At 34.8% G+C, this 14,118-nt stretch overlaps 3 protein-coding genes across 3 annotated transcripts; all 3 read left to right on the top strand.

Annotated features, from left to right (window-relative positions):
* Nucleotides 1–2,080: 2,080 nt before the first annotated feature.
* On the top strand, nt 2,081–3,429 carry LOC110750923 (glutathione transferase GST 23-like). Its single transcript, XM_021951315.2, has 2 exons — nt 2,081–2,539; nt 2,957–3,429. Exons 1-2 carry the CDS (start codon nt 2,177–2,179, stop codon nt 3,311–3,313), a joined length of 720 nt encoding a protein of 239 aa, XP_021807007.1. The 5' UTR covers nt 2,081–2,176; the 3' UTR covers nt 3,314–3,429.
* Nucleotides 3,430–6,668: 3,239 nt separating this feature from the next.
* On the top strand, nt 6,669–8,038 carry LOC110750866 (glutathione transferase GST 23-like). The gene is made up of 2 exons (XM_021951242.2): nt 6,669–7,024; nt 7,451–8,038. The coding sequence occupies exons 1-2, from the start codon at nt 6,710–6,712 to the stop codon at nt 7,808–7,810; spliced, it is 675 nt and encodes a 224-aa protein (XP_021806934.2). The 5' UTR covers nt 6,669–6,709; the 3' UTR covers nt 7,811–8,038.
* Nucleotides 8,039–10,530: 2,492 nt separating this feature from the next.
* LOC110750867 (putative glutathione S-transferase) lies at nt 10,531–11,761 on the top strand. The gene is made up of 2 exons (XM_021951243.2): nt 10,531–10,872; nt 11,050–11,761. Exons 1-2 carry the CDS (start codon nt 10,561–10,563, stop codon nt 11,407–11,409), a joined length of 672 nt encoding a protein of 223 aa, XP_021806935.1. The 5' UTR covers nt 10,531–10,560; the 3' UTR covers nt 11,410–11,761.
* Nucleotides 11,762–14,118: the final 2,357 nt, after the last annotated feature.

Below are 14,118 nucleotides of genomic sequence, written 5' to 3'. Positions count from 1 at the left end.
AACTACCGCTGATAAAACAATACACCATGGTATATTGAATGTATCACAAAATTAAGTTTAAAAATCTTTGTTTTTATTCTTTTTAAAGAACTTTTCCTATTGAGAGGGGCGATAATATATTAAACTCACAAACACAACACGGATGCTAGGACTTAAATCTAGGACCTTGGATGAGAGAGTAATTACTTCAAACCATTACACTAGTGCCTCCTTTGCATGTTTTTATTCTTACTTTTTGTTTCAAACATATTGGCGCCTATCGATTGCTTACTTTTAGTTGATTGTTACTCTCTGGAGCACCTAAACATGTATGAGGACTTACGTATACACCCACATGTTCTCTCACACAGACATTTGACTTAGGTGTTAAAACACCCTTTGGGAATTGAATTTGGGTCCTTATCTACTAACCCAATCTCCTCCTAATCACTGAAAGCAACCTATCCATAACTGAATCCTACAGTTTGGTCAGTTTTTGTTATATAAAATATAAGACTTGAGAGCCATTGTGCTAAAGCTAATAAATATTAAATTTATATATATCCATGAGGCCACTATGTTCAAACTCAAAAGTCATACAATAACGAGAGAGACTTAAAAAAAAGGAAAATGGTGAATATAAGATGAGGGTTGGGGGAAATAGGACATGAAGGTGTAAATAGGAGCATTCTATGTAAATGGAGAATACGAAATGAGATCATAGCTCCATGGATTAGTTTACATATATATATATATATATATATATATATATATACAATAAGTACTTCAAGAGCAAGAAGTTTTCTATGTACAATTCTACTATATCGGTCAACCTTTTCTAATTTAGATAAGTACTTCTGGAGCATAAATTTGTTAGTTAAATTTTTTGAAAAACGATCAAAAAGAACTTACAAAGAAAATCCTCGACAGATTTTAAAATCAAAACGATCAAACTGTAATTTATGTAAAACATGATAAGGAAAGTGACTAAACCAAATACATATATGATGAAGAACATGTCCTGGATTTGCTAAATAAATTTCTTTTATATATTTGTTAGTTGAATTTCTTATATAGTTGCTCTTAATAAAGTTCTTGCTGCCTTCCTCAATTTTTATTATTATTTGCCCACCAATAACAGTTGAACACACATCTATACTGAAAACGACAAAAAAAATTTCTTGGTCCACCTCAGAACTACTGCTTTTAAAATAGCGTTGGATAAGGTTCTTGTTGCCTTCCTCAATAATTTTTTTCATTATTTGCTTATCAATAACAGTTGAACACACATCTATGCTGAAAACCACTATTTTATTTTTCTTGGTCCACCTCAAAACTACTATTTTTAAAATAGCGCTGCAGCACCTACACATAGACCTGTCAATGGATCAGATTTTGATCCGAATTCGGTGTAATTAATGAAGGATATGGATTTCACTTTTCAATCCGTTAATCTGATCCATTGACAGGCCTATTACTTACACTTGTCACACCAGGGGTGGAGCCACATGCAGCCTACCACGGCCATGACCCCCCAAACTCCATGAAAACCCCGTTATTTCTTAAGCATCAACTACAATATTAGTTAAAATATAATATAATCTTGCATTTAAAGTACTGACCCCCCTACAGATTAGCTTCCGCCACTGTCTCACACAGACATTTGACTTGGGTGTTAAAAAACCCTTTGGGAGTTGGATTTGGATCCTTATATCTACTAATCACTGAAAGCAACCTATCCAAAACAAAATCAGGTCAGTTTATAAATAAGATTTGAGAGTCATTGAGCTTATAGAGATTATTAAATTTCAACACCATGAGGCAGGGAGGATCTTCTTCGGTTCTTTCTTTATTGCCTTAGTTCAAAAGTCATACAATACCGACAGAGACTTTATTAAGAAAAGGAAAATGATGAAAAATAGCTAAATTAACCTTGATTTAATTAAAAATATATATAATTCAAGGCAATGACCGCCACTAAATTTACATTTTAGACTTCTGTGCAACATTTTGAAAAATAACACTTAGATAATGGTATCAAAAGAAAAGGTGCAATGCCAAGTTATTGGAATTCAACCCATTTATAGTTTGTTTAATCCAATTTGTAAAGCGTACTGCCCAAGCCATTTGAACCTATTTGTAATTTTTTTTAATGCTTTTTACAATTTTCTTTTGCTAAAACAGATCCATATATAAAATGTGCTTTGGAGATTCAAAGAAGTTGAATCTTTCTCTCTTCTCAGACATGGCTGATGAGTTGAAACTCCTTGGAGTATGGAACAGTCCATTTAGTTGCAGGGTGATATGGGCTTTGAAGCTGAAAGGCATCCCATATGATTACATAGAAGAAGATCTTCAAAACAAAAGTCCTGAGCTCCTAAAATACAACCCAGTTCACAAGAAAGTCCCGGTGCTCGTTCATGGAGAAAGGCCAATCTGTGAGTCCTTGATCATAGTCGAATACATAGAAGAAACATGGCCACAGAAGTACCCCTTGCTGCCCATTGATCCTTATGAGAGAGCCATGGCTCGGTTCTGGGTTAAATATTTCGAAGAAAAGGTATATATATATATATATATATTCACATTGAATAACTATAACCCACTATTCTATATATATTGATTTTTTGACCCTCAAACTAAACCAAAAATGCATCTCTTTGGCTAAGTGAAAGAACTGGTTTATATAAGGTCGTGACTCGTGGATTATGGGTAATTTCATTTACATGTTCTAGATGTGATTCCACATCATTTTTTGTGGGGCCAATAATGTAGATTTTGCCATATTTTTCCAGCAATTCCATAAGTTTAGTGTAAAGTTTTTATGAAATGCTAGAGTTACTTGGATTGGAGCTGAAGCGTGGCTCCGCGCCTGCACATAATCAGTTCATAATAAACATTAGGATTAATTTGTCGATCACATATATATAATAATAATAATAATAATAATAATAACAGTCTCAATTAATTCTGGCAGAGTATTGCAATTTGGATGGTCTTCAGAACCACCGGCGAAGAGCAAGAGAAATTCAAGAAAGAGAGCTTGGAGATGCTGAGAACCATCGAAGAGCACGCGGGCACTCTGGGAAAGAGGAAATTTTTCGGAGGAGACGAGATTGGAATAGTGGACATAGCCTTTGGGTGGATTGCTCAGTGGTTTGAAGTTGTTGAAGACGTGGTTGGGGTGAAGCTATTTGAAGCCCATGCATTTCCTTGCTTGCACGCATGGACTCAAAACTTCAAACAAGTGCCTGTGATCAAAGAAAATCTTCCTGATCGTGATGAAATGTTGGTCCTCTTTAAGCGTGCCAGGGAAAATTTGTTGGCGTCTTAGTGAGACTTGCAAAAGATTTCTGAGTACCAGGGAAAATGTTGGTTCTTTTCCTTGCAAAAGATTTTTTTGAGATTGTTTGGTATTTATTTATATTTTGCACTTTTTTGTGTTATATTTGCTCGTAATGTGACTTTGTTTGATTTATAAAATTTTATTTACATTTTTGTTTCAAGAGAAAAAAGGCTTATAATATATTTCCTCTATAAAATTAAAAAAAAATTTAGCCTACCCCTATAAAAATTCATGGGTCCGCCATATCTAGTATTTATTTAACTTTCCACTGCCTTGTCGCCTATCGATTGCTTACTTTTTGGTTGATTGTTACTCTGGAGCATCTAAACATGTACGAGTACTTACACCCACATGTTCTCACACAGATATTTGACTTAATTAGGTGTTAAACACCCTTTGGGAATTGGATTTGGATCCTTATCTATCTACTAATCCAATCTCCTCCTAATCACTGAAAGCAACCTATCCATAACTAAATCCTATAGGTCAGTTTTGTTATAATAAGATTTAAGTCATTGTACTTCAGCTAATAAAAATTAAATTTCTATATCCATAAGGCCACCATGTTCAAACTCAAAAGTCATACAATAATGACAGAGACTAAGAGCAATGGCGGACCCAGGAATTTTTATAGGGGTAGGCTATATATATATATATATATATATATATATATATATATATTTATAGAGGAGATATATTATAAGACTTTTTTTTTCTCTTGAAACAAAAATGTAAATAAAATTTTATAAATCAAACATGGCCACATTACAAGCAAATATAACATAAAGAAGTACAAAATATAAATAAATACTAAATCAAATACATTGTCCAACTTAAAAAAATCATATATGCTAATTAATAATTCAAGTTGCAAAAATAAAATATATATCAACAATCTCCAAAAGTTTTCACCCTAACCCTAAATCATAAAAACTTAACAACAACAATTAAAATTGGAAATTGAATATATATAAAATAAAAAAACTTACCACGATTGAAGAACCTACTAAAGATAGGTTGGTAAATTTTTTAGAGGAGGAGAGCTATTTCCTCTTGGCTCTCAAGATTCAAATATGGCGTTTTGGGTGGCTAGGAAGAAATTTTTTTATGTTTGCTCTCTGTGGGTGTAGCCACTGGCGAACCCAGAAATTTTTTAGCGGAGGTGCAATATTGACTAAGTATGAAAAATAGTTTTTCGGAATACTCATTTTCTAAAGATAATTTTTGGCGGCTTTTATTCCTTACACATCAAATAAGAAAACTTGATTTTATGGGATTTTAATATGAAGTATATATTGACTTAATGAGCCATCATTTTTAGCCTAAATCGTATTTTGCACTAAAACTGATTTTTCATATTTTGATTTGGTGAGAATTTGATTTTCTAGTATTTTTATTTGAATCCAAATGGGGGGTACTTCCTTATTTACATTGTAAACTTAAGTAAATGGAGTAATATAAAAATAAATGAAAGTAAAAGGACAAAGACATTTACTTAAATGTTGAAAATGGAAATAAGGTAATCTGCGGACCAGTTGAGTAAATGGGCAATTTGAAGCACTTACAATGATTTTTCCGGTGAATTTATATAGGTTTGGATTGATGTTATTATTTCCTATATGCTTTAGGAGTGGGCTAATATTTATTAGAGTACAAATAAAAGCTTATAACATTTAAACCATGTTCAATACTTTATAAATCTTCCCCTAGGCTGGAGCCCACTCCAGCCTAAGCTTAGGTCCGCCCTTGACTAAGAGCATCCGCAATGATGCTCTCTAATTCTTAGCTAAAATTTAGCTAAAAATATAAGAAAGCTATTTTAGGAGCTCTCTAAAAAAATTCAACTCCAACCATACTCCATAATTTGGAGAGTCATAAATGCTATAACTCTTTTTTGATTGGTCCATCTCTATTAAAAAATAAAATAAAAAATAGTTAGCATTAAACAAAGGTTTGAAATACTTATTAAATAAGGCAGCATTAAATTATAGGGAGCCACTAGGAGTACTTTCTCTCTCCTCAGATTTAGGAGCTCCTAGAGGACTCCATATTTTAGGAGGTGGATAGAGAGTACGGTTGGAGTTGCATTTTTACAATTCCTCCCTAAATTTGTCTAAGGAGGTGGTTTAGAGCAAGGTCTAAAATATCGGTGATATCGGAAATATCGGTAGGCCAAAAACACGGAAATTTCGATGGAAATATCGGGATATTATCGATATCGATAAAAATTGAATAAAAACCACGGAAATTGTAAGAAAAACTTAGACATTTTTATTGAAACTTTGCAGGATGCTTATTTAGTCAATTATCTATTAGTTTATTATAAAAAATTGGAAGGAAATGCATTGCATGATGGATTTAACTGATTTAAGTTGATTATATAGCGAGCTGGCAAACACTGTGAGTGTAGAAAATATGTAGTAATTAATGGAAAATATGTTGCCTATTTTTTTGCTTTGAAGGGAACCTATGAAGACAAGGTTTTAGTAATTTACTAAGCTCATAAATCAATATTTACAACCAAAATAATCAAGAGAGAATGCTGATTTGGACCATTTGCTGCAAATGTAACAATAATAATAGTATAATACCGTAAAGGCCAAAAAAAAAATATAAGACTTAGATGACAAGGACGAGAATACCCCTAAATGAGGTGAAAGGCTGAGATCTAAACTTCTGAATCCAATGGCCAGCATCTTTGAGCCATTCGTTTATATTCACCCTTAATTATAAACCCTAAATCCCCTCTCACCTTCCATAGTCGCGCACACTCTCTCTCTCACTAGAGTCTCTTCCGCGGTCTCCGTTTGCTTTTTACGATCTTCTTTATCAATCAAGATGGTAAGCCCAACAGACCTTCCTTTCTTCTGATCAGTAATTCTCTCGATAATATCGAGATATTATCACCATTTCAGCTTGAATTTGCACGACAATATCGATCCCGATATTTCGGCGATATTGTCGACGATATTTTCGATAAAATGACGACATGTAACTGGGCTGTGACGAAAATATCGGAAGTAAAAAAAACTGATATTATCGCCGAAATATCAGTGATAATATCGACATTTCAGACGTTGGTTTAGAGAGCCCATTGCGAATGCTCTAAGTAAAGGAAAATGGTTAAAATTAGTTAGATAAACCTTGATTTGAAAATAGCTATTGAATTCAACCCCTTTATAGGTTTTTTTTTTTTTAAAAAGTCAAACAAATCCTTTATAGTTTGTTTAATCCAATTTGTAAAGCGTACTGCCCAAGCCATTGAACCTACTTGTAATTTTTTTATGCTCTTTATATTTTTCTTTTGCTAAAACATATCCATTTATAAAATGCTTTGGTGAGTCAAAGAAAGTTAGATCACACACATTGTTTTCTCTCTCAAGCATGGCTGAGGTGAAGCTACATGGAGTATGGAACAGTCCATTTAGTTGCAGGGTGATATGGGCTTTGAAGCTAAAAGGCATCCCATATGATTACATAGAAGAAGATCTTCCCAACAAAAAAAGTCCTGAGCTCCTCAAATACAACCCAGTTCACAAGAAAATCCCGGTGCTCGTTCATGGCGGGAGGCCAATCTGTGAGTCCATGATCATCGTCGAATACATAGAAGAAACATGGCCTCATAAGTACCCCTTCCTGCCCACTGACCCGTATGAGAGAGCCATGGCTAGGTTCTGGATTAAATATTTCGAAGAAAAGGTACATATATATTCACATTGAATATCTATATCGATTCACCTTTTGACCCTTCAATTAAACCAAAAATTGTATCTCTTTGTCTTTGGCTAAGTGAAGGAATTGGTTTATATATAAGCTCATGGATTATAGGTAACTTCTTTTACATGTTATATATATTCGTCAAATTGTGGATAATTATTGCACGTTCTAGACGTGATTCCACATAATCAGTGACGGAATTAGTTTTCAAGGCGATAATATACATTTTTGCCATATTTTCCCCAGCAATTGCATAAGTTTTTTTAAATTTAATATGAAATTTTGGAGTTTGAGGGTTAAAGTGTGGCTCCGCCCTCGCACATAATCAATGTTTCAGATTGACAATAATAAGCGACATTAAGTTTTTGATCAAATATATATAATAACTGCCTCAATTAATTCTGGTAGGGTCCTGCAATTTGGATGGTCTCCCAAACCACTGGCGACGAGCAGGTGAAGTTCAAGAAAGAGAGCTTGGAGATTCTGCGAACCATCGACGACCATGCTGGTACTCTTGGAAAGAAGAAATTTTTTGGAGGAGACAACATTGGAATGTTGGACATAGCCTTAGGATGCATTGCTCATTGGACTGAAGTCATTGAAGACGTGGCTGGGGTGAAGCTATTTGAAGCCCATGCATTCCCTTACTTGCATGCTTGGACTCAGAACTTCAAAGAAGTGCCTGCAATCAAAGAAAATCTTCCTGATCGTGATAAAATGCTGATCCTCTTTAAGCGTGGCAGGGAAAAACTGCTGGCGTCTCAGTGAGACTTGCAAAAGATTTCTGTGTGTTCCAACTTGTTTTGGTTCCTTGTGTTTTATGAAGGTTTATATTATCTTCAACTCGGGGACAAGAAAGGGTCGGCAGTCCTTGTTTAATTTCCTATTTCTGGGTTTCTAGTATGAATAAAAGAATCATAATCTATTTTGTTTTTAAATTTAACAGTTTCTTGATAAAACAATACACCGATATGTACCACAAAGTTAAATAAAAACACAACAACTTCCACCAGTACATTTTAGTATTTGTTTTTATTTTATTATTATTTTTGTTTCAGATACGGTAGTCTTTATTTAATTGAGAGGAAGGTCTAGAAACCAAGACTCATATCATTTAGCAGCTGAGCCACTATTGAGGTTGAGCCTGGAAGTCTTATATATGCACGTTCTCAACAACTATGGTCTCCCTTGCCCGTCAACAATGCCTAACGTTGTGTGCGGTTTGGATGGCTCTGACTCCTCTAAGAGCACTTCCACCCATGGTGCCATGGCAAAGGGTAAGGGCAAGGAAGTGCATACACTATTCATGTGAATAGTGACTACCTAACCCTTTTCTTTTCCATCCATTGCCATGGCAAGTAAAGGCAAGCACTATTCACATAAGATATGAGGAGAGGAATTTGTATGGAGTTTTGGTGTGGAAAGTGAAGAACATGACTAAGTATTTATAGAAAAAAAAATTCTAAATTTTTTTTTCGTTTTTTCCTTTTTTATGTATTTAAATTTGTCAATGACGTCACACTGACATCAGCATGAGATCAGCAAACCCAGGCAGCAGCTCAGGCAATTCTTATCTTTGGGCTAGCCTAGGTAAATGAGGCCCACTTTTCCCCGGGCTGCCTTTCATTGCTGGAGCGCTTGTTCTAAACCTGGACTCCCTTTTGCCTTGGCAAATAAGCATCGGTGGAAGTGCTCTAAGCTTGAGGTTGTCTTGTTGTCTCTCACTCAGCAATTGGTTCTCTGGACGCGATCCTTGTGCTGTGTTAGGTGTTTTATTATTGTTTCCTTTGTAACAATGTCTGTGTTGAGTGATCATTTTATGGCAAGTTTGGTACCTTGAGAGACTCTTGTTTTGGTTTCTCTCTTATTACCAATGAAGTTCGGTTTATCTGATTTGACCAAAAAAAAAAAATTGTGGGTAAAAAAACTGCAGGATTGAACCAAACTGAACTAAAAAATCGGGTTCACCAAAAAAGTCAAACTCAAACAGAAGACCAAATTGGACTTGCTCCAATCTCGGTTTTTACCTTATTAAAACCGGTCCAAATTAAACCAAATTGGTTATTTTAATTTATTTACTTGTTATATTTTAAGCCAAATTTTTTATACCTTTAGCCCAATTGTTATCTAAATCCCCTAAACCCAACTTTATATCTAACTAAGCCTAAAGCTCATCAAATACCTATATCACTCCAAGCCCAATAACCCTACCTTTCTCCCACTCTAAACCGCACCTTTCTCATCTCTCATGGCATGTTTACTAATTCGTAATTGGATTAGGAGGAATTGAATTGAGGATGAATTGAATTGAGGAGGAGTTGGATTGAGGAGAATTAGATTTCAGATTCCTATTAAAGTTGTTTACTTAACTATATGGAATTGGAGTAGGAGAGATACCAATTACTAAAATGTCCTCGTTGTTGGGTTAAAGTAGATGGCAAGAAGAAGAAGAGATGTGGAGATGAAGAAGCGCGACGGTGAGGAGGAGAAAGAGCGAGGAGAATAAACAGTTGGGGAGAGTAAACGGCTGGAGAGAATAAAAACTAGATAATAGGTGGATGAGAGAGAGAGAGAGATGAAGGAGATAGGATTAGTGAGAAAGTAAAGTAGATACATTAGGATTATATATATATAATTTTTTAAATTTTGTTCGAGTATTTACCCCTTAAATATATTAGTGGTAAAAAGCTATGTATGTTACAAGTTTGAAACCTCATGACTCAAACTTTTCAAATATTTAGTTCTTTTTGCTATGTCGGTTCGGTTTGGTTGAACTGATGGTTTGGAAGAATGAAATCGTGAGCTGAACCACTATATGTTTGTTCGGTTCGATTCGCCTATCAAAATTGAAAAAATTAATATAAAGGTTGAACCATCAGTTAATCGGTTTCTCAAAAAAAAATTCCAGCCCTAACAGAAGGCTCCAAAAGCTCATACATATGGTCAAAGTTTTTTATTTTTTTAGTTATCTGATTTGAAAGTCGTACTTGAGTTAATTGAAAAATGTATATAGATCCCTAACTTTTACTTGGATCGAAATTTGTTGAGGCCAACTTTGGTCAAATACGCTTTGGGAAAGATGAATAAATAAATAAATAACAACAAATAAATAAAGATGTTAAAGTTGAATAAATAAATGTATATTTAACTGAAAACGCAATACCTTGGGGAAAGATGAACGATCATTATCAAAGTGCTATAAAATAATCACCACCATTGTAGTTGACTCTGACTTTTGTGCAATTGTTGGGTTCATCGAAACAGCAATTTGAAATTAGCACACAAACAATAATATTTTTTTTAAAAAGAGTACGTACATGGATGACAAGCTATTTGAATTCAACCTCTTTATAGTTAAATAGAAATTGTAAAGCTTGCAGACCAAGAAATTGGACCACTCGTAATTTTCAAATATACTCTCTTTTTAAATTTGCTAAAACACCTGCTTATATATAAAATGATTTAGTGTGCCAAATTACACAAGCTCTAACACACATTGTTCTCTCTGAGTCTCAGACATGGCTGAGGTGATCAAGCTACATGGAGTATGGGCTAGTGCATTTAGTTGCAGGGTGATATGGGCTTTGAAGCTGAAAGGCATCCCATATGATTGCATAGAAGAAGATCTTCGGAACAAAAGTCCTGAGCTCCTCAAATACAACCCAGTTCACAAGAAAATCCCGGTGCTCGTTCATGGAGAGAAGCCAATCTGTGAGTCCATGATCATCGTCGAATACATAGAAGAAACATGGCCAGAAAAACCCTTGCTGCCCGCTGACCCTTATGACAGAGCCATAGCTAGGTTCTGGGTTAAATTTGCTGACGATAAGGTACATTCAACAACTCTATATATACTGTATGAACAGTTATTCAGCCATATGTTCTGTGTACGTCAATATAGTTTAAATTGACAATCTATGGAAAACACTATATGCAAGACCGTCTTGAACAGAAAAAGTTCCTTTCTTTTAATCTATAGATATTTGAATGTCTCTAATTCTGGACAGGGTCCTGCACTTTGGATGCTCTTCAGAACCACCGGCGAAGAGCTAGAGAAGTTCAAGAAAGAGAGCTTAGAGATGCTGAAAACCATCGAGGAGCACGCGGGTACTCTGGGAAAGAAGAAGTTTTTTGGAGGAGACAACATTGGAATAGTGGACATAGCCTTCGGAGGGATTGCTCATTGGTTTGGAGTCATGGAAGACGTGGTTGGTGTGAAGTTGTTTGAAGCCCAAGTATTTCCCTGCTTGCATGCATGGACTGAGAACTTCAAACAAGTGCCTGCAATCAAAGAAAGCCTTCCTGATCATGATAAATTAGTGGTTTTGTATAAGCAGATGAGGGAATTCTTGTTGGCATCTTCGTGACACTTGCATGGAGTTCTGTCTGTGCTTCAACTTGTTTTGGTTGCTTCTTGGTATTTTAGTAATAATCGTGAGATACAGTGGTTTATAAAGATAGGAGGATTTGTTTGTATTCCTAGTTTATGCTACCTACGTAGTGATGCGATGTTGTTTTAAGGGTTTTGTGATTGGGGTTTAGGTTGGTTTGTTTCGTATAAGTTGTTTGACTCTTCTATTTAGTCAATAGCATGGGTGGTACTCTTTCCTACCTTGGGATTTTGTTTCTCTGGGAAGGTTTTAACGAGACCGCTGTTAACATGCTAGTTCTTACCATGTAATATTCCTTTCAATTTAATGAAATACCATATTTTCTCAACAACAACAAAAAAAAGTACCCTCAAGCTTTATCAAACACGTTGAATCTTAATTAATTATTATTTCTGACATGTTAAACCCATGAACTAATTCACAGTATACAAAGCCCAAAGAAGTCAGTAACTGGGAGAAAAACCCTAACTCCCTCTCTCCCAAAAAAATAGTGCCATTTTCACTTTAAGTTACAAAAAAACACTCTAAACCCTAACCTCCTTTCAAAAAAACAAAACGCTCCTAGACTTGACTCTCAATTATGAAATAAATGAATTGAATTAGCTAGCAATATATTAGGTTATAAATGATGAAAACGTCTGCCAATAAAATATTAATTTAAAAAATAAGCTGGCATAGAGTATTGGAGTAGGGCCACATGGTATAGCTTGAATACGTGCTTTTTTATTTGAGGAAAACTGAAATTGCTACTGAGGTGCAAGAGGTATATTTAAACTCTAATCTAGTAGACCTATAACAACAATGATCAAGTGTTCCTAGTAGCAGTATGGCTAGTCAACAACTAGTCATAGACCTATGAGAAAGCAAACAAGATACAAATTTACCACATATGAAGTATCAAACCTGCAAATATAGAAGAGATCTATGTGACAGCCTAGGCACTCAACAGGGTTCATCAATCTAGGCATCCATAGTTCTAGCAACAACTATTGTGAACAATGTGTCCATTCATAAATCACAAGAGTATCAGACAGAGTATGACCTAGTCAAATAGATAAGAACACACACCAGAAATTCTTCACTCAGAAACCCAACATTCAACAAGCATCAACTTAGAAAACGTGGTGGCCTAGAAACCCTAAGAAAAACTGGGAGTCATCAATCTGCCTAGGCAACCCACTAAGCAAAGAAGGTTCTTACAAAAGAAGCAACACAAGCTTAAGATATCCTAGATCTATTTAGGAAATGAGCACTACCTGCATGTGTAAACCTTCTTTTCCAACTTAGTTGAGCTAGAAACTAGTCTTTCATGTAAGTAGTAGCTAGCCCATCAGTTCCTTCACTTCATGGCACCGGCGATTCAGCTCATGTTCGAACAAGAACGATGGAATATAAATTGAAAAAACTAACAAGGATCAATTCCTTCAAGAAATCATATTCTTGAAGAAATCAATCAAGAATTTGACCTAGACTAGAATGATGCGGTGTTTACAATGCTAGATAAAAATCTCATAATGAAAAACCCAAATCTCACACAGAGAAAGAATGCATAGAAGGATTACTCTCAAAACTTTCCACAATAATGCATGAGTGCTTAAGATTCCAGAGTATTGAAACAAAAATTTGGAAATAATTTTTTCATTAAAAACCCCATATCTCAAGAAACCATGAACCCCTCTCACTGAAAATGTCAGAGACAAAAAAATGCCTTTCAACAATCCCAAATGAAATTGTTGGCCTCAACAATTCAGCCCTGATGTTTTTTATATTGGGCAAGCCAAGGGGACACTTGGTAGCCAAAGATTTGTGCAGGAATAGGACAAACCATTAGGTGACAATCCACAGCTGGATTAGAAGATAAGCTCACATGATTTTTAAAAATTGACAAGTCAGAAAATGTCACTTGATTAAAAATCCAGTGCTAGAAACATTTTGCCTATATTGACTAGTCATCTAGACAGAATATTTTGAAGCAGATGTTGATTTTATTAATGATTCTAATTACAAATGAATGCACAAATCATCTTGGTTTTGTAGCTTCAAGCTCTTCAATGCACTTCAACTTTCTAGAAAATGCCCAAGTTATAATTTCTAAAGATAAGCTAAGAGGAATGATGTGACAATAACACGTGCTAACCAAAAGATGACTAGGGATGCATATTTGACTAGTCATACAGGAGAACACTATAATGCATGCATATATATGAGCTTGATTGCATACATATACATGTGATTACAATTTGTCAAGGAAAGCTAAAACATTAGCAAAACAAAACCTAACAAAAACGTAAAATAATAAAAATAATAAAAAATAATAGAAAATAATAAAAATGTAAAAGTACAATTATTGAATGAAATGATTGGGATTTGAACCTGAGCTGCATACAAAAATTGAGGCACTGAAAATCAACTCAAAAAATGGGTGCACACTAGTAATCTTAGGTTCAAACCCCCATGACACTTTTGTAGTGTGCGTGTGAGAAACCCTTTTCTTCCTTGTACTTAAGACTATTGCTTGCATTAAAAAGAATTTAAAAAAAAAAAAAAAAGAGAGGACCAAACGATAACCTACCTTAGTATAGGAAAACAAATCTCCATTCTCGACGCACTTGTATTTTGAAAAATTAAAATTAAAATTTCAACACATTAAATCTCCATTCTCGACATAATTGCAATAAGGGTTTT

The sequence above is a fragment of the Prunus avium genome, chromosome 1 (genome assembly GCF_965620075.1).
Source record: "Prunus avium chromosome 1, drPruAviu1.hap1.1, whole genome shotgun sequence".
Lineage (NCBI taxonomy): Eukaryota > Viridiplantae > Streptophyta > Magnoliopsida > Rosales > Rosaceae > Prunus > Prunus avium.
The sequence above is the reverse complement of the archived record's forward strand: the minus strand, read 5'-3'. Positions and strand labels throughout refer to the sequence as shown.

Coding starts and splice junctions, on each gene's coding strand:
- LOC110750923 (XM_021951315.2), top strand. CDS start 2,177: ATGTGCTTTGGAGATTCAAAGAAGTTGAATCTTTCTCTCTTCTCAGAC. Junction 2,540..2,956: donor TTAAATATTTCGAAGAAAAG/GTATATATATAT, acceptor TAATTCTGGCAG/AGTATTGCAATTTGGATGGT.
- LOC110750866 (XM_021951242.2), top strand. CDS start 6,710: ATGGCTGAGGTGAAGCTACATGGAGTATGGAACAGTCCATTTAGTTGC. Junction 7,025..7,450: donor TTAAATATTTCGAAGAAAAG/GTACATATATAT, acceptor TAATTCTGGTAG/GGTCCTGCAATTTGGATGGT.
- LOC110750867 (XM_021951243.2), top strand. CDS start 10,561: ATGGCTGAGGTGATCAAGCTACATGGAGTATGGGCTAGTGCATTTAGT. Junction 10,873..11,049: donor TTAAATTTGCTGACGATAAG/GTACATTCAACA, acceptor AATTCTGGACAG/GGTCCTGCACTTTGGATGCT.